Here is a 23,801-nt window from a genome sequence, read left to right on the forward strand (position 1 = left end):
ATTAGACTCAAAATCCAGTTGTGTAGACATTTTACATTCTGTTTGTTCATGCAGATTTTTGTTTCGACAGGAACATTTGTTGTGCACGCAGTGAAACCATTTGTATCATTGTTCTGGCATCCATTTTTTCATCTTTTACTTCATATTCTATCAGGATACAACAAATATTAATCAAATATGTCTACGTTTCAATATCTCTGACATGGCAGGTATTCACTGAAATTGTTATGTATGGAATTCAAACTAATATTTTGTGTTTGCTATTATTTCAAAATTTTAGACACATATTCAGTGCATTTTTATTTGATAAAATGGACTTAATCTTGATAAATTCAATAGGATTTGTTCAGATTAAGTGTATACACTTAAAAACACCTTAAACTGTGCCAACACTTCATTAAAAATGTAGTTTTTAATCTTTATTAATTAATGATTCCCTTGAAATACCAGTCAAGTATTTATCAAGTAAATTAGGATTCATGTTGCAAATTAGTGGATATATAACGCAGACAAAAAAAATTAAGGGAGTCAGTTTCATCGTGAAAGGAGACAGCTTGCACAGAGGGAGTCTCTTTTTCCTTCCAGCGTTACCATCATTCACCGTTAGGGGGCAGTAACACCGCGCGGACTCATGTAACCTGTCGTGCAAAGATTACCAGAAGAAGTACCTTGACTAAAGTAACGCCACCAGTTGTAAACACAGGTTGTAAACAAAGGGCGAGCTCGGCCTGAACATTGGGAGGGACCGTGTTGTGCACAAGTAAGTGTCACCAGTCTTCGTCACTGTTCGCACGAGGACCCTTTTGACGGACAGGACCAAAGACAAATTTAAAACAGCCGCGTCAGCTAGGTGGCTAAGCTCGCGAGCCGAAAGCTAACGTTCGCTGTATCCATGCGTTACCGTTGCCATGGTTACACTGTTTTCCTTGAAAAGACTCCGGGGTGCTGCTGCTCTTCTACACACGAAATCGTCGTGCTGTTGCGGGTTTATTCAGGAGTAAACCTCCGGTCCTGTGAACGTCTTCTTTCTTTCTTTCTTTTCTTTCAGGAAGCGAAGCGGGTTTTTGGTCTCCCGCGAGAGAAATGGTGCGGCTGCACGTGAAGCGTGGAGATGAAAGCCAGTTTCTTTTCGACACCACGGTTGGCGCGCAGGTGGAGACGGTGATCCAGCGAGTTGCAGCCATTTACAACGGGAGGCTCAAAGTGGACAGGATTTGCTCAGGTGAAGATAACGCTAGACTTTATTCGCATGACCTGCTTGCTACCATCTTAACTGGATAAATCATTTCTGACAAAAAAAGACCCGCCGGTCTTCTCACCGGTGTCGGTACAGCTGGATTTTCGCTTGAACAATCGGCACCAGCTCGGCCTCGTTTGTACCTGCGACGTGTGTCCCGAGTTCTTCTGGTGAATCAAAGGTTGTTGTTTTTTTTTTTTTAACTCGGTGTTGACACGGACTCGCTTGTTTCCTTTGCGCGCCCTCAGAGATCGCGGAGCTCGCGGACCATGGCGTCACCCTGCCGCCCAACATGCAGGGGCTGACGGAGGAACAGATTGTGGAGCTGAAACTGAGGGACGAATGGGAAGACAAGTGCGCACCCAGCGGAGGGCCGGTGTTCAGGAGGGATGAGATCGGGAGGAGGAACGGACACGGTGAGGCTGGTTCTTGATTGTCAACTGCAGAATTTGGCAATAAATGTTGTCCAGGAGGACCTCAAGACCCGAGATCCATTGATGTCTGTCGATTTGGAGGCGTCTTTTGGACTTTAAAATGCTCATGTCACAGCTGATGGTTTTGCAAAGAGGCTGATGTTAACATTTCGTCTTGATTTGCATGAGCACATGTTGCAAAATGGCATTTTTAGTTCAACGCATCTGTTCTTCACCTTCCACCAGCTCCAAATGATAAAATGAAAACGGTGTTGACGAGAACTGTGGAGGAGGCAAAGGCACTGATCTCTAAAGTGAGCATCATATATCACGTCGTTGTCGTCTCCTCTTGCTTTGCTCGCTAAGAGGACACAAATTAATCAAATCTTCCTTTCCCCTCCTCATTCTGCAGAAACAGGTTCAAGCTAACATTTGCGTCTCAGAGGAGATGGTAAAGGAAGCACTGGATCAGCTGAGGGGCGCGGTCATGATTGTGTACCCCATGGGGCTGCCGCCACATGACCCCATCAGGATGGAGTTTGAGGACCAGGAGGACCTTTCAGGAACACAGGTGAAACACCGCATCCTGTTTCATTTGGCTATTGGCCAAATCAAATTTGTTTTTCAGTCAACAACAAGGGCTTAAATGACTTAACTTACTATTTTTGTTTCCATTACATCTACACCTACCACTGAATGTGTCATCTTTCTTTTCAAATGGCGTCTCTCTTACCTTGTTTCTATCTGAATGTTCATCGAGTATGTTCACTGTCTACTTCAACTTTCCCCCTTTCCCTCTTCGCCCTCCCCGTCTGCCTCCGCACCGCAGGCATCTCTGCAGGTGATCACAGAGGACGAGTGCCAGCTGTGGTGGGCTGCCAAAGAGATGCAGAGAGGGAAAAAACTGCAGGACTTCATCGGTAAAAATGAAAAGACAAAGCTTGTGGTCAAAATCCAAAAGGTGAGAGCCATTTCAGCCAATCTGAAAAGAGTTGTGTTTTTTTTTTTTTTTTGTGGGCCTTATGACAGGCAGGATATTTGCGGTTTTATTTTTTTGTCGGTTTTTCAGAATAATTTTGATCTCTTTGTTGCTGTTCACTTCAGAAAGGACAGGGGGCACCAGCGAGAGAGCCTCTGGTCACTGAGGAGCAGCAGAAACAGATGATGATGCATTACTACAGAAGGCAGGAGGAACTCAAGGTGAGGAGACCAGATTAAAACTGCATGTTCCATGTTCCTGTTTGTACTGAATAAACATTTCTAATCTTCCCATCATAACATTTTCAGAAACTGGAGGAGGCAGACGATGACAGCCACCTGGACTCAGATTGGTCAGACAGACAGGTGCTCAAGAGACAGTTTCAAGGTCTTACTAATATCAAATGGGGGCCGAGATAAAAAAAAAAAAACACTACCACTCTGTACCTGCCTTGGAGCTGCTGCTCTGACCTGGGCTTTATTCTTATGCACCTGGTTAAGATGCCTTATCACAATCCTGAACTCTTCTTCCTGTTGTTGTTATTTATGGTCTTCCAGAGAATATTCTATCTACACCTGTGTTCCTCCTATGATTTGAAGTGGATGTATTCCCAGACTAACAACCACCATATTCTGTAACTGTGCAGAAATAAATTCAAAGACATCTGGACAAATTAGAGGACAGCAACAGGTAACGATGTCACCTGGAGGCTGATGTCATGATAAACCTGATTTATTTGAACATAAATCTGATCCCTGTATTTCAGTACAATTTCCCCCATTTTTATTGAAGCTGTGAAAACCAAATGAAAGTTTAATCTGTACATTTTTATTGTGTTCCAAAATAAAAAATAAAACCGAATTGTCTTCAATGTTGCCAGTAGATACACTGTGTTTATACATTTGGTTTTAATCAGCATTAATGTTGAACAAAGTCTTAAAGGGGGTGTTGGTGTTGCATCCCTTGGGAGTCCAGGGACACGGACGCTACACCTTTCCTCTCTTTGTCTCCTGTTAGTGGCTGGCACGCACACACACGCACACACACACACACACACACACACACACACTCACCCGCCTCTGAAAGTCGGTGCTGCTCCGAGGCAGGAAGTTGCCACATAAGCTTGTCGATGGCCTTCCCAGCAGGGATGAGGAAGTTGTAAACTTCAGATTGTTTCACACACCGGACGGTTGAACAGTGTGGAACTGTTGGTGGAGCCGGAGGCCAGTTTCAAGGAATAATGCTTTAAAAACATCCTACATGGATAATCCTAAAGGATAATTACCGCTTTTGTACACTTAAATCTGAGGCCCCTTTAAGGAGACGGTGATCAGTTGTAGCAGGTGAAAGTGGATCATATGCCTCTGGTGTCTGCTATGAATAGCTGCCAATTTTAACAACCACTAATGTAGTTATACTATAGGGACAAAAACACTGTATTGGGCCTATTTATGTCAGTCACAATAAATCAACTGTATGCTAACTTCTTTTTCTTTTAAAGGGGCAGTGTGTTGTATTTAGTGGTATCCAGCAGTGAGGTCGCATATTGCTCCCAAAGGAACCGAGCCAGCGTTTGGTTTGTGCTTTCTGGGCTACAGTAGAAACATGGCTGTGTAAGAGGAAGAGAACCTGCTCCCTATGTAGATATGAAGATTCCAAGGTAACGAAAACACAATGATTCTCTATTACAGGTGATTATACCCTAATAAAAACATAATTATAATGATTATGTTCCACTTCTGCCAGTAGAGGCCTCTGAATCCTACAAACTAAACATTTTATGAGCGTTAAAACTATTTTTACCAGTTATGAAAGTTGACACTAAAACAAAATGTGTTTGTGATTTCAGAAAAACCTTCATTGAGTTCATTGTAGTGTTAAAAGTAAGTTGTTAGATCAGAGCTGAAACTGCGTTTTGTAGTTCCTTTTGATGACAGGCCACGTTCCCTGACATGTTCTTTGGTTCATATCACTGATGCAGCTGCTACAGTATGAGACTGATGATGAATCAGTACAGTGATATACTTGAATGAAGGGGCAGCTTTACGACTGCTGATCAGTGATTTAACCCTTAAAGTAAAAGTAAATAATGTTTCCGTAGCTTCATTTGGTGGTGAATGTGAAAAAAAATGCAACCTTTAAACACCCATGGCCAGCCTTTTTTTTTGCAGTATAAAACCTGGATGATCCTTATACTGCAGTTTCATATCACAGTCTTCACAAAAAATGGCAAAACAAAACAAACTGATTAACAGTGTTAAAAAAAAAAAAAAAAAGTCCTGGGCTGTCAAGAAATGCTAAAGAACTGCTGAAAATTAAAAGAAAAAAAAAAATCCACAAGTCATTATTCATTTAACACGAGCTTCCATTCACGTAGGCGTTCATCCAAATCTCTTGCATGATCATCTCCCTGCGCTCAATCCTCTCTGCCCGTTCGGCTGCCTCGCTCACATAAGTCGCATCCTCCCAGCCAAATATCGCCTTCCTTTCTGCGGCTGAGATTAAAGAGCTGTCTGTTCCACCATCGTTATCATCTTCCTCTTCCTCTTCCTCTTCTTCATCACCCTTCTCCTCCTCCTGACAGTTAACAGTCTGGATACCAGACTTGGGTGTGAGTCTGTGATCTCTGAGCCGCCGCCCTCTGCAGGTCACCCGGACAGATAAAGCCAGCAGTGTGAGGAGAAGGCCGACACACACGCTGGAGGTGAACAGCAGCGCTGCCATTTCTGGGTGCTCTTGAGTGTCAAACGAAGGGAGGAGATGTGAGAAAACGTGGTTGTGAGTTCATGAGTGCGTGCACGTGAAGCGTGTTTACCTTTTATGTAGGCGTAGGTCAGGAGAGAGTTGCTCATCATAGCTCCAGAGTAATCTGGCTTAATGGACCCTTTGGAAAAAGGTTCCTCCAGATCTGTAGGAGAAGCTGTTAAGACAATTTTGAAGTAAGATGTGAAGGCAATAAAAAAAAAAAAAGTTGGAATTGCAGCAAATGACATGATGCTCTTACCTTTTCCTGTATCCACAGCAGGAGGTGAGGTGGAGCTTAATATGCTCGGGTCTGCCTCCTTTAGTAAAGTGTGCGGTACTATTGGAAGGAAGACAGAAGAGCCTTTGTATTACAGTGATTACAAACTGGTAGAGTAACTGTGTATTTGTGAATCTACAGCAGAACATTTGTCAGCGAGCTTCTTCCCACATCCAAACTGGGCCCACAATGGAATTACACTCATATAATGAATACGGTCTGTCCACTCTGAATCAATAACCGGCCTACAAGGTTCACACACATTATTTTCCTCTTGTCGGGGCCAACATAGCCAGTCAGAGCAATTATTTCAACATCAGGCTGAAGTCAAATTGTGACACAATGATGAACAATGTTGCCGGGTGACCTCACTGGCATTTGTGCCAATCACAGGAAGTTTACCAGGACGCCAACTTCAAGTTGCAAATCTGAGCTCACGGTTTATTATTCCCTGCTACTGTGTATTTGGGTGTGATGGGATGAGACCACCGATGGCTGCGATCAGCCGATAACAATCCGAAGGAGGAAGCAGCAAATGTTCGCCAAAGGAACCGTCACGTAATGAATGGCGCCAAAACAAACGCACGTGTGACGGGAGCCATCCTTAAAAAAAAAAAAACACGTGAGCTCGTTCCTGTTTGGAAAATCTCTCTCTAATCTATCACCAGGTTTGTGATTATATTTTGTGAATGAGGAAGCAGAAAGAGTCCTACCACAAGAATAGACCACGCTGAGATACTTCCTGGTTCCTGGAAAGCAGGGGTCCCTGAAGGTCTGGTTGCCGACAGCAACAGCACACTTCTGTTTGCTGTAGCAGGACTTGGACACCAAGCGCACGGCCTCGTGGTTCAGACACTCTGCAGGGAGCAGCAAACAGAAACTCAGAGAGCCAAACGCTGAAAGGAGGAGCACTGGACACTGACATGTAAGCTGCAATAGCTGCACCACTGATTCTGTGTTTTATTTTTGGTTGTAGTTTCACTTGAATAAATTTACCCTTTTTGCCAGCCAACTTTTTAATCCAGAGAACAACAAAAAAAAAAACATGAATCAGTGCACCTAAAATCATGTCATCTCCAAATAGTTTTTTGCAAATTCTAAGACATTACATGACCAGATACTTCCGTGTTTTTTTGAAAGCATCGTGTCATAGCGTTGTAAAATCAGAATAATTTGGTAGAATTGTAATAAATGACTGGAATTTCAGTGCTCATCCAGGCCTTATTCACATTAATAATAACAATAACATCAACATGGGCCGGGCTCACTCACAGGCAGCAATTAGCAATGCAATTACTTACACCTGTTTGTTGTCCTGCTATGGCATGTTAAAATACTGTAAAATAAAAAAAGGAGCTGACTGTGTTGTTGTTTTTTTTCTTAGTTTTTCTTTAATAAAGGTCACGTTCCACATAAATCCCACTGCTGCGCGTTGTAAAGCAAATGTCTGATTTGAATGAAGAGATTTCAGCTAATATTTCCAAAGGACTTGTCCTCATGTCACCATCCGCCACAGGCCTTTTGACATGTCTCAGTAGGACAAGTACAGTGAGCAAAATGAATGACAGCTGAATTCCATTTGGCTACTTTTGGTTTAAGGGTCCTGTGTGGTTAGTGATAAGAGACGGTTTTGTTTGTTTACAACAATTATACAAGGCTTGAATATCAATGTGAAAATGATTAAAAAAAAATGATGTATATGTTGGTATGTCGTATCCTTTTTTTCACCATGTAAAGTAGTGAAATAAATGTATTTAAGTTGCAGAAGTTGCCCGGTGGTATGAAACTCACATCAACTCACCGAACGGGGGTGGTCTCGTCAGGTGTGAGGGGCAGGTGTCGGTCTGACCCAGACTTCGGCCGTAGACAGCTGCATAGATGTTCAGCACCCTGGGAGGCTTACAGCGCAGGACCAGTGTCTCTCCCTCACATACCACATGTCTTTTGTGTTCAGCTGAGTGAGGGGGAAAAAAAAAATAGTCAAGATGAGGAGGTGGAGGGTCTGATGGTGGTGGGAGACTGCGGGGTGGGGATTTTGTGTCTAGCGCTACAGCGATTCTACACTCATGCTCCTGTGAATGTGTGAGAGAAAGTGACGATGACAAACATCAGGGACAAGTGATATCTGAGCCGCGGGACTCACTGGGTTTACACTTGTAGTCCACGTGGAGGTATTTGGCAGTGCCGGGGCACGGGTCCTTCCCAAACAGCAGGTGATTGACAGGCAGCTGGCAATCTCTGTGGCTCTGACACTCCGACAGCAGCTTCTGCACAACAAACACAGAGGGACAGTCGGTACACAGGATCTGATGTTGCAGTCTACAGTACGCAAAGAGAACCAAATCAGATGCAAAAAAAGGAAAATGCATTAACTGGTTAACAAAACGACAGCCCACATGATCTTTACCTGGTGTGTCATTACGAAACGAAAACACATATGGGGGGACCAAACCACTCCGATAAATCCCCTAAAACTGGTGAACACCCACCTATTAATAACTGACCCAGTGAGAGTGAAAAGTGCTGCATATCCCAAACATAAAATGCACCTGTAGAGCAGTGAAAGCAGAACAGCTGTGGTTGTGGGTTCTGTGCGGAGGGTCTGGGTCCGCTTGGCACAGCAGCACCTCGCCGCTCCCGTAGAAGGCAGACTGGATGGAGATGGAGGAGTGACGGGGACAGTGAAGGTGCAGCGGCTGGCCGTCACACGCATGAGCAGAGTGGCTGGTGATGATCCTGGACAGGTAGTCTGTCACACAAAAGGCACAGGTTCAGCTACATTACATAATGGGAATGTGCAGGTGGGCTTAAAGGGACACTCCACCAATTGGACACGTGGATTCTACTTCTTCGTAGTATCAAAGGGTCAGACAAACCACGGCAGCAGCTAAAGCATAATTAAAAACTACTTTAACTGCAGTACTTTAAAAAAATTTAAAAAAAAGCCCTAAAACCAGATCTCAGATCTACTGCATCAGTGGTTGCGGATGAGACTGTCTGGCCTCTTTGGAGCTCTGGTAGGTGTCTCGTGTTGCTTTATGCATCATCACAGAGCTGCTTTGATTGCTTGTCCTCTTTCCTGGGTGGCAAATTCCACCAAGTGCTATTCAACCAATATGACCAATTATTGTTTCACTGTGTAAATGTGATTACTTCGAATTGAAAGTCCTTTATCATTTTTACAGTTTTTATTATTTTTCTCAAAGAAAAGGAATATTGTAAAAAAAATAAAAAAATCAGAAGTTATAGATATGGACAGTTAAGACCTTGGCATGAAACAATCCTGAGAATGGCCAGTCTTGAGCTACATTGTGTTAAGAGATAGATGCTAATCTTTTACTCTGGTGTAAATTTATATATCACTACACACTAACATGGCAAACGTAAGTTTTCACCCCCACTCCCGCGTGTAGCTATTATTACACCAGCTATCAGTTCCATACTAAACTTACTGTAAGAAAAACTTTACTGTAGGTTCTTGGGCCAAAACCCGATGGACTGTAAACGGTCTCATCCTGATTTACCCTCCTCTTCCTCCTGTACAACCACACTACTACCATCGTCATCATCATCATCATCATCTTACTTGAAAAGTCAGCCAGTCCATTCAGGCGTCTGATCCACAGGAGTAAAGTGAGGCAGAAGAGGCTGTGGCTCCAGTCCAGTCCGTGGCAAGGACGCGTCCAGCTCATGACTCGCATCCCCTGTCCCTCTGATCATATTAAAGAGACTCGAGAAATTCACTGCATGACTTCGAGGACTTTATAATAATCCGTGAAAGAGGGTGAGAGGACCCCACGAGGCTGCGACACTCAGCTTCATCTCTTACAGGTCATACGCACTAAAAACGCTGAGATAAAGTCGAGGTCGAGGCTTCATCAGTCTGTTTCCTCACAGGGAAAAAAAAAAAACCCAGCCGATGAAGCACATAACAGCGTATGTTTGCTGCTGAGTAAGAGCAGCCGCTGTCTCTGTTCAGTAATGGACCACAGAGGAGCTCATAAATAGCAGCTGCGCAACAAGTTGTTAAAACCTGACAGACGAGGTGAGTTCCGTCCGACGCATGCTGAGCCTCAACAATCCCACTTTCCTGCCGTACGATCAGCGCACATTTGTAAATGGATGCATGTGGAAACTGAAGGCGACTTACTGTAACAGCTGAGATGAAATCATGATGTGGGCGTGGCACATAAAACTATTTTAAAGGAAAGAGGGGCGACGCACTCTGTGGTATGACGCGCTATTGGCAGGGCTTTATTTTTTTTTCCCACCGTGAGGCGCATGTTTACTTTTTGGATTATGCTACAGTTCTTTCATTCTGCTCATTTCCTCTTTCATTCTTTATCTTCCTTCTTTCCTACTACTATAAACTAATACAATGTTTGAATTTATAGACATATATATATATATATATATATATTTTTTTTTTTTTATCATAACCTATAGATTTCTAACGTGTTTAATACTATTTTCTCTCTCTACACATTCATTTTCATCAGTATGGATATGCCATGTATTGCATTTTCTGCAAATAAGACATTCAGTGTGAAATTATGTGAAACTTGTTCAAAGTAAAACTGAGAATAGATAATGTAGTCCTAAATAGAGCTGATGTAAAAGTCTAAACAGGAAGAGATATAGGGATTGTTATGCATCCGTCCAGCAGAGACAGAGAAATACTGGCACACTACATGGTAAAAAAAAAATGTTAGATCAAGAGATCAAGCAATTCATCATCTCATTAAAAAATAATTAAAAAAAAAAATCTTTAAGTATTTTTTTTTTTTTTTACAAAGATCAAGTTTTAAGTGAATAGTATGTTGATTCTGTTTCTTTTCATAAACTAATGATACCCTACCCATGGTGCCTTTCAATGAAGCTGGGGGGCCTACTGGGTATATTGCTCCCCAGTCCACATCCATGACCCACTCCATGGTAACCAGTCGATCTCCATGTCAGACTGCAGAGCAAATCTACAGCAGTCACACTGACAAGAGACCGCCGGGGTCTCCACGCTCAGCTCCACCGGGGTGGGGGGAGAGGGGGGGGGGGGGACTGGCAGGGGGAGGACCTGTTGGGGGGGTTATTTTGCATACAAACTGAACAATTTGGTTCTTTTCTCTGTGCTTTAGCTTTAGGCACCCAGGGAGTAGCTCCAAAACTTCTTTTATGTGCTGTTATCCCTCCAAAGCCTGTGGAATTCTGTTGTCAAACTCAAAAGGTTTCCTGTACTTTGTTTTTAAGACATCATTCAGCCCAAGTGGGCCAGACAGTAAAATGACAACTGCACTTGAGTAAATTATAATTAGGGGTAACGGACCTCTTGCGGGTAAAAGATGTTTTGAGGTAGTAAACTCCCAATGCAATGTGCAGATGATGCAACTTTGTCTTCAAAAATGTTCTTAATCTTAGGCAACGGCATCTCATAAATTATACGTGTACATATCAAATATCAAACACAGAGAAAAACAAAGATTAAGATTTAAAGCAGGAAGTTATCGGAAGTGTGTCCTGCTTGCAACAGATTAAATTCAAATTTGACCTGCCTACGATGCCTCTGTGTTCGCTGCAGTAATTTATTTACATACTTTAAAAAATGATGTCCCTTAATTTATCATGGTACACAGGGACTCTAATGGTCTTCGCACAGATCTTGTTGAGTGGCATAAAAAGTGCGTTTTTCACTAACTGGCGTACATTTTGCCTTTGACAAATCTCTTAAGGTCCGGAGGGCCTTCAGCAGGAGGCAGACAGCAGCTGTTAAAACACATTACAAGATGTGGAAGTGACTACTTTATTATTTGTCAAACACAGAAAAATGAAAACACAATGACTGCGACATAACACCCGTCTTCATTTAAAATCCACATTCATCTCAAGTTGGGAATCAAGTGCAGCCTGTAAAGGAGGAAGCAAAATGGCATTCAAATCAAACATAAGGGACCACATGTCGTCCATTATTGAAACACCGAGCGTGTTAAGATGCTCACCAAATCTCGTTTTGCCTCTTCTATTTTGACTTGAGCAAGAGATGGGCTCTGTTGTGGTTCAGAAGGGAAAGCATGTCATGAAGCCAAATACAGAAACGTGAAGTTGTTTCCAAATGTCTGAACTCAGTACAATCACTTCTGTCAAGTTCATTTATGGAGGTGAATTTTACAAACATAAACATAAATAGAATTTCTGAAAGCACAAGACAGGCTAATGTGAGAACGCTTTTGGTTGACGTTCATGGTGACTTTAGCACACTGAAAACAAACATACCGGGCTGAGGTCCATGTACGGCTCCAGTTTCTTTTTCAAGGGGATTATTTCTTTTTTCAGCGCAGTGACTTCCTGCAGAGAGAAAAATAAGATGACACGTCTCAAAGCCTGAGAGGAGACGGCGCTACGTTTTCATTCCCGCGGTGATGATGACTGGGGTTGCACGTGGAAAAGCCGAGATACCTCAGAGAGCTGCAGAATAGCCAGGTGGGTAACAGACTTGTCCATGTTCCTGGAATCGAGCTGAGCCTGTAGGGATGAAACGAGCCGAATAAAGTCAGCCAACCGGGCCATTGATATTAAGACTATCCGGTCCTTCCTGACAATGATACGAAGGGCGTTTCTTTCTGGAACTTTCCACAGCATCACCTCTGTTCTCTAAACCAGAGGCAGTAACATGATGCACAAATTACACCTGAAACTGAACAGTGATTTATGGAACACAATAATACGGCAGAAAAAAAAAAAGTGGCTTTTTTTTTTCCCAGCAGTTTCTGCACTTTTGGTAACATTTTTAGAAACATTTGAGGTTTTATTTTTGTGGTAACGTCAACTATGAATTGATTCATTATCATCTTAAATCACACACTCAATATTTAGAGCCCTGGAGTTTGTCTTTATCACACTGCTAGAAAACCTGCGGACGTTTTTCTTGATGACTCTGCATCTTTCATCCTTTCAAAAAAAATGTTTTATCTAACTGGTTGATTGTTGTTGTTTTTTTACTTGTGTTGATTGACAATTTCTCTAACTGAGTGCACATAAAAAATGTATGTCTTTTTAGGCTGCAAAGCAAGATATCATAATAGTACAATTTTCTTGCATTTTCTTTCCCGGAGCAAACCACCCACTAAAATATAAATATTTAAAAAGAAACCGGAGGATATGCAAAAGGAGCGCTTTTTATTATCTGGATCATTTCTGCTAAAATGCTAAGATACCACGAGCACTTCATTGTTTTTTTTAACCCTGGCTCAGATATGATTGTAGTACAATGTGTCAACACCTTAATACGTGACTTAAGAAGTTCCACTTTGAAGCTACTACAGATTTAGGTGTAACACTGCAACGTACCTCTGACCTCTCCCGTCTGTTACTGAGCTCTTTAGCCTTCGCCGTCACAAAGCCCATGTGAAGCAGCCTCTCCTCTGCTTTAGCGCTCTCCTCCGCCTGAGATTTGGCAGTTTTGTTGATATCCCTGATAATTAAGAACGCCGATTATAAACATATCCAATGGTTCATTTCCGTTGTTGCTGGATTTTAACACGTGCAGCTATGCAGTATTATAACAATGTTTGAACACCAATGTTACAAATCAGCTGCGATGTCGTCCTCCGCGGCTGCGTACTTACTCTTGTAAGCTGCCCCGCAGCACCAGAGTGGCACCGAGTCTCTTCCCGAGGGCCCGGAGTTCCCTTTCAAGTCTTCTGCTTGACTTCTCTGCTTCCAGAAGTTCGCTGGTGAGGTTGTTGACTGCCGGCATAAAGCTGCAAAAGACATTTCCAAATGCGTGTTATCCCCTGTTTTGTGATACCATTCGGGGGAATCAGGGAAACTACCAAGAAGAAAACTGCAATAAAAAAAAATAAAAAACACAGACGACAATAGAATAACGACCGCGTGTACCTGCCCAGTGACGTGTCTCTCACTCCAAGCACCATAGCATTGTCCACTAAAGCAGACAAGTAGTCAGCAGTGGGCTTTGACAAGCTTGCATAGGACAGGCCAACACTTTGTAGAAGAACATCCTGGAGATGAGCACCTAGATGGAGAGGACGCAGTTGTGTTAAACGCTGTGAATACTTTGTGCTGTGAATTATTGAGCAATAGTGCCGTCTAACGTTTGATTAAACGGCATATAGAAAAAGTGAATCAAAATGATTATTAAGGGTTTGTAACAAAATAATAATAATAATGTGTTTAATCTTTGAGTATTTATTTGCTTGCCTCAACTTTTATTGTCTTTTAAATGGGATTTCATGTATTTTTGATATGTTGTTTGTGGTGTATTTATATGTCTCTATCGAATTGCCTCGTGTCTGATTGGAGCTCTATAAATAAGCTGGCCTATCTTAGGTTTTATTTGTTTATATAAAGGTAATAAAAGTTATTCATGGCGTTATTTTTTTTTAAACTTTTTCACAGCACATATCTCTGCTGTCCGTCAGCGACTCACCCTCAGCCTGATACTCTGCCGCTTTCTGTCTGAGGTCTTCAACGAGGAGAGCTGTGTCACTGCATCGGGCTTCGCTGGACTCCGCTAGCTGGTACAGCATGTCCACGGTCCTCGTGTTGACTTCAAACTGTGGCACCAGCTGATCGCCAAACACCGTGCTGAGCCAGCTGTTCACCTGCAGGAGCGACATTACGCACGAGAATGGAAACAACAACGGAAATCGCCACATTCACTCCCAAAGTCAAGTGAGCTGAACACTGAACATTACCTTCTTAATCTTCTCACACATGGGGACTGAAGAGGCAGCAACACAAAACACTTGAAGTGTTCAAGAAGCCCGTAAGAACAACAATTTTCGCGCCGCCAAAAATCATTTTAATCACTTCCGGGTTACCAACCAATGAGAAGACGGAGAAAATATAAGCTTCGTTTAGGAAGAATAACATTTTACATTTTTGAATGAAATAAAAAGACAGAAACTGGCTAAAACAAAAACAGTTAATCAGTTAAATAAACAGGAGGAAAAAAAAGTATTGGTTTAAAAAAAATTAAAAAAAAAAAAAAAAAAAAAAAAAAAAAAAAAAAGATTTCCGGTTCACATTTCCCATTGGTTTCCGGTTTCCTCTCGTCGTACAAAGATATAGATCGAGTTGGGATAGTTCATGTCAGTTCACCTAAAATGACCAATTTATAACATTAAATGTTAGAAAAAAAGTAATAAAATGTAATAAATTACAGTGTTTTGATGAATTAATTGAAATTGAAACATTACGTATTACATTTTTATAAGGTAACTGTTAATCTACAACCTATTATAATTCAAAAGTGACCCTCCCAAAACTATTTCTCACTGAGGTGACAAAAAGTAACTGAAAATGTGTCTGTATGCCTTCTGTTAATGAATAAAAAACATGTAAACATCTCGCGTATCAAATTAATTAAGTTAATAAATATTTTACACGTGTAAAAATGTATTCAACAATATTTTTTTAAAGTATTACATTACGCCACAAAAGAAAGAAAAAAATAACATTAGGTTTGAAATACGAAACCGGAAGTACATATCAGGTCACATTCTCGTTCCAGCCTCCTTCCGCTAGGGGGCGACTGCCCTGTTAACGGTGGTCTGTAGTCCGCCAGTAAAAACAAAGAAGAGGAAGAAGAACAATCACCCGCCAGAGTTTGAAAGAACCGAGCAGAAATGTCGACCAAAACAAAGTCAGAAGGAAAGCAGCGAAAGAAAAACGTGAATATCACGTTTGAAGCATCCAGTGTCGACTTCAACACCACCACGCTCGAAGAAAAGTTGGTTAGCCAAACCTCGGCGGATGAGGACAGCGACGACAGACCTGCGATCTTCATCTGCGGGAAGTGCAAGTTGATAGTTGGGGATTCAGTGTCCTGGAGTGGAAGTGAAGACGGCTTAAACCAAATAAAACTGAAGCGTGAGTCTGGCTTTTTAATTTCTTTGGGTGTCCAAACTAGTGAAGATGCATTTAAGTGCTGTTGTAGAGATTTTTTTTTTATTTTTTTTTTTTTTACTTGACACGTGAACGTTACACTGCCAAGACACTGCAGCTGACATGTTTGTGATGTTTTTTTGTTTTTGTTTTTGTTTTAGGGGTCACTGGCAACATCTTGATCGGAAAGGAAAGTCGTCTGTTTGAAGCAAGCAAACGGTCTCTCTGGTAAGTGAGTGAATGAACTCACATAAGGTAAAACTACCAAAATTCAACATGTCAATTCTTTAAAAACGTACATTTGCGAGCAGAAAAACTCCACTTTCTCCACCAATATAACATGCCCTGCAGAATTTATTGCTTCAATAGACAACAATGACCATCAACACTGAGTGGACAACATCCACATTAAAAAAGCGCTGGTACCAGGATGTGCACGTCACAATCCACCACACACTGTTGGATTAGATCTGTTTCACTGTGATGATTTGGACTAAACCATTCACCTTTTCTTTTCTTTTTTTTTCTTCCCCCCCCCCCCCCCCCCCCCTCCTCAGTCTGATCATGGATCTCTTCTGCAGAGGCTGCCATTCGGTGCTCGGCATGTTTTACACATCCACCCCTAAAAGCATGGACCACAAGAGGTGTTCATTCTACTTAAATGTCGCTGACATAGAGAGGTGCGTTCAGGATTTGAAATGTTTCCTGCATAATGACACCTGCAATGAGTTTACTTTTGTTTTATGTGCGCTAGTTTTCTGCCGCTGGGGCCTGACTGATGAATTTCAGAGGAACAAAACACGACTTGTAAACTTATTTCATTATACATTTTTTTGTACCATAAAATGGAATGAACATAAAAAGTATGCAGGTGCACTTTGGCTGGATTCAGGTCTGCTCTTTATCTGAGAAAAGGAACTGTTCAATTAATACTTGTATGTAGGGAGGTGAGCATAAATATATTTTTGTCTCAAACTTAAAAACATGGATCCTCATTTATAAACAAATGTTAGCTGAATAACTTATTATCACACGTTATTAATTAATAACTTATTAAACGTATCCTTATGATCAAGTAGGATAAAGTTGAAATAAAACCTCTCCTCTCCTGTTGTATGAAATATATATCCTACCTTCAAAACAGTTTAACACATAAACAGTTATTGAATTTACCAAGAAACATAGTGGTGGTGCGTTTAATGACTGAAGGAATAAAAAAAAGTTAAGCCCCCGAGGCTTTATACAACAATTTGAATCCAACACAAGCTGGTGTTTTATCTACCGAAATTGAAAACAGTAATTCCAGGTCTATCACACAAAATATGGCTTCTACATGAAAAAGCTTTACACAGTGTTTTGTGGGTATAAAAGTCTTATTTGCTGAGCAGGTGTTCAGGTTAGTCATCCCCACCTCTACCAGTTCATTTAACATCTGAATTCCACTGCAAATGTCTTCCAGCTATGAGCTCGGCTCTGCAAAGCAGATGTTGGCAGCAGAGGGCCCCAAAGAGCAGCCGGTCACACTGGAGTACAGAGGCATTGTTGAGCAGGAGCTGATGGAGGTGAATTACTGCTGCTGCTTTTCTTTGTCTGCTTTCTCTGATGTTTTCTTGCTCTGAGATAAAACAAAAAAAAACAAAAAAAATGTCATTAACTGAACAGATTTTCTGCTCTAAAGCTCATTGCAAAGTACAACCATGTGCACATGTCCAAACACAGCTTGATTTGAGTCCTTACAATTGTTTTGTTGCGGAGTAAAAAAAATAATAATTAAAAAAATATATATAATTTTTAAACTAGATATTTGTCCTCCACACTACAGCAGTTCTAGCAGGAGTTGCTGTGCTCTGTGTTGGATTGTCTTGCTGGCAGTGCTCATTGTAGAGCTCTTTCATTGATTACCAATGCACAGGTTGTACTGAGGATGACATCAGCTTAGTTCTGGAAAACCCATGCTGCTTTAGCAGCCAGACTCTTATATCAGACATTACCTCATCTGTCTGTCATCTCCTGCAAATAGTTTTAATGTCGATACCATTTGGATAAACTGAAATTAAAAAATATATATATTTTCTTTAGGATTCAGTGTTAACAGCCACATTTTTTTTTTTTTTTTTTTATATATATATTTTTTTTTTTATAATAATACATATAACATATTCCAACTTTGAACTCCTTCTTCTTCTTCTTTTTTTTTTTTTTTTTTTTTTTTTTTTTTTTTTAAGTGTCATAGAAGTACAACATGGAATTCTACTCACATTTTTTTTTTTTTTTACGGGGGTAATGTCATAATTTCCAAAGTTATTCTGAAATTACCCTTTGTTTAAAAATATGTCCATGAGAGCACAAATTGTCCAGTAGGTGGTGATAGCATGCAGGAGCACCTGCCAGCACACCCCTACTCTTGCACCAGGGACAATAGATGTGATGGGGAGCATGTGGAGGAATCTTTGTTGGTAGAAAAACATGTTTTGATCATGAAGTGTTTTTGTGGCTGCAGCTCCATTATTGATGGAATTTAGTTTTACTTGGCAAGTGATCTCTGAATGTTCCTCACGCGACACTAGACCCATTCTATTATGAGATGTCAGTGCATCAGTATTATTAAAAAAATAATAATAATAATTCTGCCCATAAGATAAGAAGACAATAAAACATTTCTCTTGTGCAACAAACAATAAGATACGCTTTTAAGTCCTAATGGAGAGTTCCGTGTCTGTAATAGCACATTAATTACCATGTTATTATTTTGTCTGGGACTTGAATAGTTTATCTATATAACTATTTTTTTTCTCTCCTTTTCCTGTTTTGTCATCCACTAAAACAAATACAAAAAAAAAAAAAAAAAAAGTTTTTTAGTTCATCTCATGCAATGAAATGAAAAGGCTTCCCTTGTATTTGCTCTGGTTAATATGTAGGTTACGACTTAAACCTTCCCTGTCTTTGACTTTGTTTGGTCCTTGTGTGAATAGGCTGAAAATTAACCTGACCATGGCTACATGCTAATCGTATTAATTTTAGGTGGTTTAATCATTAATTTATTCATTGGTCGCCGTTGGTGCGTTTTAACAAGATTTGAAAAGGTCTTTGATTTGGAAATCCCAGCTGTCTGTCATCACATGTGTTTTGGCAGTAGAAGGTGGGGCGATATGGCCCGAATATAATATAACAATATTTCAGGGTTTTTCTACAACAGCCATGATGACGTGACAAAATCCAGTCAGATACTTTAGTTATTCATTTCAAGAACAAACAGTTGAAACAAAACAACTGAACGTAACAGTTTGCCTTCAGATAGTCAGTAAAAACGGACATGTTACTGTGGCGTGTGGTACATTTGATCTTCTGTAATCAAACCGCTGAAGCCATTATCATAATATCATTTTCTTTTTTAACATATTAAAAAATCATACCGGTGTTCATGAACGATACGATACGGCACACAATCATTAAGGCTCACCGAGATGTTTGTTTGACCAATATCAAAACACTTTTAAGTGCTATGAAAGAGCTGTTCCTTCCAAACTTGCGTCGGCATCAAAATGCAATACTTCTCGGTGCCATCTAATACGTCTCCGTGGCAACAAATATCGAAAACTGTTGATCAGACCGTTTTGGATTTAAATAAAGTGGTGCCGTTTGTATTCAGACACTCAAACAAACTGTTCATTTATCACTTTGAAGAAGTTTGGCTCCTTTTATTTGTATATCAATATCGTTTCAATAGTTTTAGACATTCATCAAGAAAAAAAAAAAAAAAAAACTTGCTGTGGGCCCTTTTCACTGTCTTCTGACATTTTATAGACAAATAACTCAAATATTACGAATTGATGAGACAAAAAAAAAAAAAAGAATTGCAGCCAAAAGAGTGTTACACCACAACGTTTGTATTTTTCAAGGTCAGATGTAAAAAAAAACATTCTTTAGCAATCAGAAGTTAAACCCAGACCCGGTTTTTGGTGTCTCGAATCAAACCCCGCCCGACTCGTATGTGTTTCATGTATAGTTTGTGTCATCAGCTATATACCGTATATCGGATGATGACGCCCGTCGCCCCTGCTGCCATAGTTAATGTATTCTGTCTGTCTGCCTGACTTGGAGACACTTGTTTGGGTTTTTCGTCCTGTACACTCGGTGACCTGTCTGCTGTCTGCCACCCCCCCCCTCCCCCACCCACCTCCCCCCCTCTCCCCTGCTCCCTCATACATACCCATCCATCCCTAACCACTTCCTCTCTGGGTGTTGTCATTCTTCCTCACTGTCTCCCTTTTCCAATTATCTTTGCTCCTCCTCCTCTCTCTCTCTTCCTCGCTGCTTCCTGCTGCTCCCTTCATTTCCCACCTGTCCATTTTGTCCCATCATTTCGTCCCTCTCCCGACTCCTCCTCCCATCTTCACTCATTTCTCTGCCGTTCTGCCTTTGCTTGTTCATTTTCACCTCACGGAAAACACTGCAAACTTTCGAAAAACCCTTTCCCCTTTCTCTCCCGCCTGACCCCCGTCCTTTCCAGATGAAAATGCTGGTCATGTCCATGGCTCAGAGGCTGGACGAGATCGAGGGCGACCTTCGGGAGGAAAGTGACGAGGCATCAAAGTGACGGATGTCAACTTCATATCCCAGCGCCTCGCCTCTACCTTTACGTGAACACTCCCTCCTCTAAGTTTAATCTCGGCAGCATTCCTGCAGTACCACGTTTTTGTTTTTGTTTTTGTTTTTGTTTTTTTTCCTGGCCTCACCTTGTGCTCAAACACACACACCCACCAACACACCAACCGAGCTTCCAGTCTGCTTTGTCCTGATTACCAGCAGTGAAACAAAGACTGCCTGCACTTGTAATCAATCATGTTGCCAGCTCGGCTCTCGCGGCTCTCGGCCCATCTCCTCTTTTGCTGGTCTCGGTGCGGAGTGAATGTGCGCTATGAGCAGAATGTTTATTTGTGCAAGATTTCATCAGGCAGGCTGCACACTCAGCACAATGCTGTATTGATCTGGCCACTCGAGGCCACACACACACACACACACACACACACACACACACACACACACACACACACGCACACACACACACACACACACACACACACACGCACACACGCACACACACACACACACACACACTTTTTCTTTGTTCGGTTCTTCAAGTGTGGAGCCTTGAAGCCAGACAGGTTTGCTGTATATACGCTGTTTTGATCGCCCTGCTGTGTACTGAACAACATTTAAAGCATTTGTTTTGGTTTTTCATCTTTTATCTCAAATATTGCCTGGATCTTCCAAAATGTGCAGCAGTTTGCATTTGTTCAATTGTTGCTCTTTGACTCATTGGTTTCTTTATATTTTTTTTTTTTGTTTTATTCCCAGTTATGAAGATTTTTTTTTTTTTGTCTTAAGGATTTTTGTGTAATAAAATGTTCAACTGTTTCCACAATTGTTTGTCAGTTTTACTTTACAGATTAGAACGAACCAATCAGGATCATCTTTTTAAATGTTTCTTTTATTTGCTGTAAGACTGTTGGGGATCAGTGGCTCATCCTGGTTTGCAATTAAACGTATCTCTTGGATTTAAGAGTTAAATAGCAAGTTTAAGGTCTTTAGCATTCAAGGGTGGAGGGTGGGGTTGATTATCTTTAATAACGGGGCGTTTGTTTACCAACTGACCTCTAATGTGCCTAGCAACACTTTCTACCAAGGCGGGAAAGCGGCGCCACGCTGCAGCGCTTTGCCCTCCCTCACCCACGAGGTTTCATCAGCCTCGCAGAACAACAACAGTTAGAAACGGCCAACCAGCACGCTGTATCCAAGGACGGGTTGCGATGGCAACTGAGAGCACGTGCTACGCCGAGTGCCTGTTGCCATCTCGTCACCGTGTTCACTGCCGGAGGAACAGCCAGCCAGCTCGCTGGCCGGCATGCCTGTCAACAGACGTGATCCCCCCCCTCGCTCAATGCTCAGATATACAGAGAGGAGGAGTCCTCAATGAGCATCTCCCCCTTCTCCCCTCTCCCCCCCCTCCTCTCCCCAACCCTGTAATCTCAGTGTGATGTTTTCCTCTCTCTCTGACCCCACCCTCGTCTCTCCTTCACCCTCCCCCTACCTCTAATTCTCCCCACCCTCAAATGTTTTTTTTTTTTTGGGGGGGGGGGAGAAGAGTTCAAAACAACAACAAACAAACCGCGTGTTTTGTTGTTGTTGTTGTTGTTGTTGTTGTTTCTGGTGGTGGTGGTGTCGCTGTCTCCATCCGGCTCTCTCTTAAGGACGAGGCGCCAGAATCCTGCGAGCGGATGACGCAACCCAGCCGGCCAGTTGCCTGTCCAGATGTGCCCGCTGTGCCCCGTAAAACGGACTCATTTAGGAGAATATGTCCCAGTCCGCCTGTCCCTCCGATCTGAGCAATAAATCTTTAAAAAAAAAAAAAAAGGTTAGAAGCTGCGTTTTGAATGGCCTCTGAACTCATTTAGCCGTTTTATATATAGACACGGTGTTGCTGGATGCATTGCACCGCTGTGTGCAATTATTGCAGCGGTTTCACTCCACTCACCCTTCATGTCTCCACCAATCACCACCACCCAAACCCGCACCAACGTAGAAACACGCGCGCGCGCGCGCAAGACATCAGTCTGTACATCAACACTCAACTCTACAAGCGCTCCGGGACAAAGGATGAATAATGCAGAGGTAGCGTCTGAGCGAAAGTCACCTCCCCTCTTTCCCTCCTTTTCACCTTCCCTAAGCAATAAGGAAACAATGTTGCCATGGAGGCAATGAAGCCTCAGCACGCCAGTAGCCAATTACAGTCCTCCCTGTGTGAAACAACCGACCAATGGCTGCTCAGACTGATGCTGCTTTTGCCACAGACACCGGGATCCTATTGGCTGCGCTCGGCTCTTTGATTGAATTTCTGATCTTGTTTTTGAGAGAGAGAAAAATATCACCGGTGTGCCAACTTAGAAATTATGTTTGTTTTTTTTTGTTTTTTTTCCTCCGTGAAGTGAACAAATTATTATTCTGTCAGGAGGAAAATGTTTCTGTTTGATTGGTTTGAGAGACTTAAATTCACTGCCGTAACGGAAAGCGACTGAGATTCATTTATGAGGGATTTATCAACTAAAAAGATGAAAAATATTATTTCATCTTTGACAGTTTGAATCAGTGCATTTTTCTTTCATTTAATACCAATTTTATGCTTTCCCATCATATAATTTGGTGTTTCCTCTGACAAAGGACCACACCCCACCAGTTGCTCATTGCTGGTTTATGACCAGTTCCCGGTTTAACTCCTGATTTTCCACGGCACTGTGCAATCTGCGTGTCAACTGTGTTCTCTATCAGTTTCACGCTTATCTTTATTAACTTTATTAGTTAATATGCATTTGTTTACAGGGTGCTAATGTATATATTATACAAAATACATCTTTTTTTCTTTTTTGCATCTAAAGTCATAAAGTCTGATGTCATCTTTGTTTTTGTGTCTCGCAGGTCAGTTAGTGAACTTCTTCAATTTATCTCCGGAATCAGTGGGAGTCTTGAGATGATCTTGAGTCTCTGTGAAACTTAACCCAGTTTTATTTTACACATTTTTTTGCAGCGGTCAAGTCTCTGATAAGCCCCAGCCTTCTCGTTTCATTAATCACCATCATCTGTGTCTGATCAAACAGTATAGCCGGCCAGTCGATGAATCGTCTGACGGAATAACCCAAATCCCCTTTGAGTGCTCAAAGCCTCCTGCTTCATTAGAAACATCTGCTTGTTTATTTTCCCCTGCCTCTTTGTATACGCCGGTGTCTGCCAGGTAGTCTGCCTGTTTCTCACTCTCCCTGCTGGTGTGAGAGCTGCTGAGGGAAGCAGTACCAGTCTGTGAGGCTGTAACCAGGATGCTCAGGTTTTTTTTTTTCCGTGTGTGTGTGTGTGTGTGTGTGTGTGTGTGTGTGTGTGTGTGTGTGTGTGTGTGTGTGTGTGTGTGTGTGTGTGTGTGTGTGTGTGTACACATCCCCAGAGTTCTCCACTGTGTAGCAGGTTAATCGTCTGTTTTTCTCAGACACAAAGGCTCGTCCCGTTGCCAGTGACACCCTGGTGTGAGTGTGAGTGTGTGTGCCTGTATGTGGCGAGGAGGGGGCTGAAAACAGGATTAGTGTCATCAGGATCTAAGCCCGAACAGATTGACAGAAATAAAGTCTTGCTGGACAGTAAATTGTCCGTTTGGCCACATATTGAAAGGGAACACAAGTGATTTGGTGTTGTTTTTTTTGTTTTTTT

At 41.8% G+C, this 23,801-nt stretch overlaps 4 protein-coding genes and 1 long non-coding RNA gene across 7 annotated transcripts; 2 read left to right on the forward strand and 3 right to left on the reverse strand.

The window, feature by feature from the left end:
- Positions 1–641: 641 nt before the first annotated feature.
- On the forward strand, positions 642–3,490 carry cfap298 (cilia and flagella associated protein 298). Of its 2 annotated transcripts, XM_069146321.1 has the most exons (8): positions 642–760; positions 1,049–1,222; positions 1,486–1,653; positions 1,897–1,964; positions 2,063–2,221; positions 2,480–2,611; positions 2,755–2,850; positions 2,938–3,490. In XM_069146321.1, the coding sequence occupies exons 2-8, from the start codon at positions 1,084–1,086 to the stop codon at positions 3,046–3,048; spliced, it is 873 nt and encodes a 290-aa protein (XP_069002422.1). In that variant the 5' UTR covers positions 642–760; positions 1,049–1,083; the 3' UTR covers positions 3,049–3,490. The 2 variants fall into 2 exon arrangements, with proteins under 2 accessions (XP_069002422.1, XP_069002423.1); XM_069146322.1 differs by lacking the exon at positions 642–760 and having other exon boundaries at positions 914–1,222.
- A 1,276-nt stretch (positions 3,491–4,766) lies between these two features.
- Positions 4,767–9,764, reverse strand: eva1c (eva-1 homolog C (C. elegans)). Of its 2 annotated transcripts, none has more exons than XM_069146320.1 (8): positions 9,238–9,764; positions 8,201–8,400; positions 7,795–7,918; positions 7,453–7,605; positions 6,365–6,508; positions 5,634–5,711; positions 5,445–5,537; positions 4,767–5,364 (listed from the first exon to the last, which is right to left on the reverse strand). In XM_069146320.1, the coding sequence occupies exons 1-8, from the start codon at positions 9,350–9,352 to the stop codon at positions 4,982–4,984; spliced, it is 1,290 nt and encodes a 429-aa protein (XP_069002421.1). In that variant the 5' UTR covers positions 9,353–9,764; the 3' UTR covers positions 4,767–4,981. The 2 variants fall into 2 exon arrangements, with proteins under 2 accessions (XP_069002421.1, XP_069002419.1); XM_069146318.1 differs by having other exon boundaries at positions 5,445–5,549.
- A 1,667-nt stretch (positions 9,765–11,431) lies between these two features.
- haus1 (HAUS augmin-like complex, subunit 1) lies at positions 11,432–14,539 on the reverse strand. The gene is made up of 9 exons (XM_069145578.1): positions 14,360–14,539; positions 14,092–14,266; positions 13,542–13,677; positions 13,268–13,402; positions 12,990–13,113; positions 12,099–12,164; positions 11,916–11,987; positions 11,642–11,689; positions 11,432–11,549 (listed from the first exon to the last, which is right to left on the reverse strand). Exons 1-9 carry the CDS (start codon positions 14,378–14,380, stop codon positions 11,505–11,507), a joined length of 822 nt encoding a protein of 273 aa, XP_069001679.1. The 5' UTR covers positions 14,381–14,539; the 3' UTR covers positions 11,432–11,504.
- A 717-nt stretch (positions 14,540–15,256) lies between these two features.
- On the forward strand, positions 15,257–20,930 carry mis18a (MIS18 kinetochore protein A). The gene is made up of 5 exons (XM_069146323.1): positions 15,257–15,536; positions 15,713–15,779; positions 16,109–16,231; positions 17,011–17,113; positions 20,062–20,930. Exons 1-5 carry the CDS (start codon positions 15,293–15,295, stop codon positions 20,146–20,148), a joined length of 624 nt encoding a protein of 207 aa, XP_069002424.1. The 5' UTR covers positions 15,257–15,292; the 3' UTR covers positions 20,149–20,930.
- LOC138196357 (uncharacterized) lies at positions 16,755–22,234 on the reverse strand. Its single transcript, XR_011178126.1, has 3 exons — positions 22,087–22,234; positions 21,721–21,946; positions 16,755–17,166 (listed from the first exon to the last, which is right to left on the reverse strand). It is a non-coding gene; the product is annotated as an uncharacterized lncRNA (long non-coding RNA).
- Between the last annotated feature and the right edge of the window lie 1,567 nt (positions 22,235–23,801).

Source organism: Embiotoca jacksoni, unplaced genomic scaffold (assembly GCF_022577435.1).
Source record: "Embiotoca jacksoni isolate LCO1_2020_lvr unplaced genomic scaffold, fEmbJac1.0.p SCAF_13, whole genome shotgun sequence".
Taxonomy (NCBI): Eukaryota; Metazoa; Chordata; class Actinopteri; family Embiotocidae; genus Embiotoca; species Embiotoca jacksoni.

Coding starts and splice junctions, on each gene's coding strand:
- cfap298 (XM_069146321.1), top strand. CDS start 1,084: ATGGTGCGGCTGCACGTGAAGCGTGGAGATGAAAGCCAGTTTCTTTTC. Junction 1,654..1,896: donor CGGGAGGAGGAACGGACACG/GTGAGGCTGGTT, acceptor ACCTTCCACCAG/CTCCAAATGATAAAATGAAA. Junction 2,851..2,937: donor GAAGGCAGGAGGAACTCAAG/GTGAGGAGACCA, acceptor TAACATTTTCAG/AAACTGGAGGAGGCAGACGA.
- haus1 (XM_069145578.1), bottom strand. CDS start 14,380: ATGTGTGAGAAGATTAAGAAG. Junction 11,988..12,098: donor CTATTCTGCAGCTCTCTGAG/GTATCTCGGCTT, acceptor TTCTCTCTGCAG/GAAGTCACTGCGCTGAAAAA. Junction 11,690..11,915: donor CGTACATGGACCTCAGCCCG/GTATGTTTGTTT, acceptor GAACCACAACAG/AGCCCATCTCTTGCTCAAGT.
- eva1c (XM_069146318.1), bottom strand. CDS start 9,352: ATGCGAGTCATGAGCTGGACGCGTCCTTGCCACGGACTGGACTGGAGC. Junction 7,606..7,794: donor GGACTACAAGTGTAAACCCA/GTGAGTCCCGCG, acceptor CCCCTCACTCAG/CTGAACACAAAAGACATGTG. Junction 5,550..5,633: donor TGCTGTGGATACAGGAAAAG/GTAAGAGCATCA, acceptor TTGTCTTAACAG/CTTCTCCTACAGATCTGGAG.
- mis18a (XM_069146323.1), top strand. CDS start 15,293: ATGTCGACCAAAACAAAGTCAGAAGGAAAGCAGCGAAAGAAAAACGTG. Junction 15,780..16,108: donor GCAAGCAAACGGTCTCTCTG/GTAAGTGAGTGA, acceptor CCCCCTCCTCAG/TCTGATCATGGATCTCTTCT. Junction 17,114..20,061: donor TTGAGCAGGAGCTGATGGAG/GTGAATTACTGC, acceptor CGTCCTTTCCAG/ATGAAAATGCTGGTCATGTC.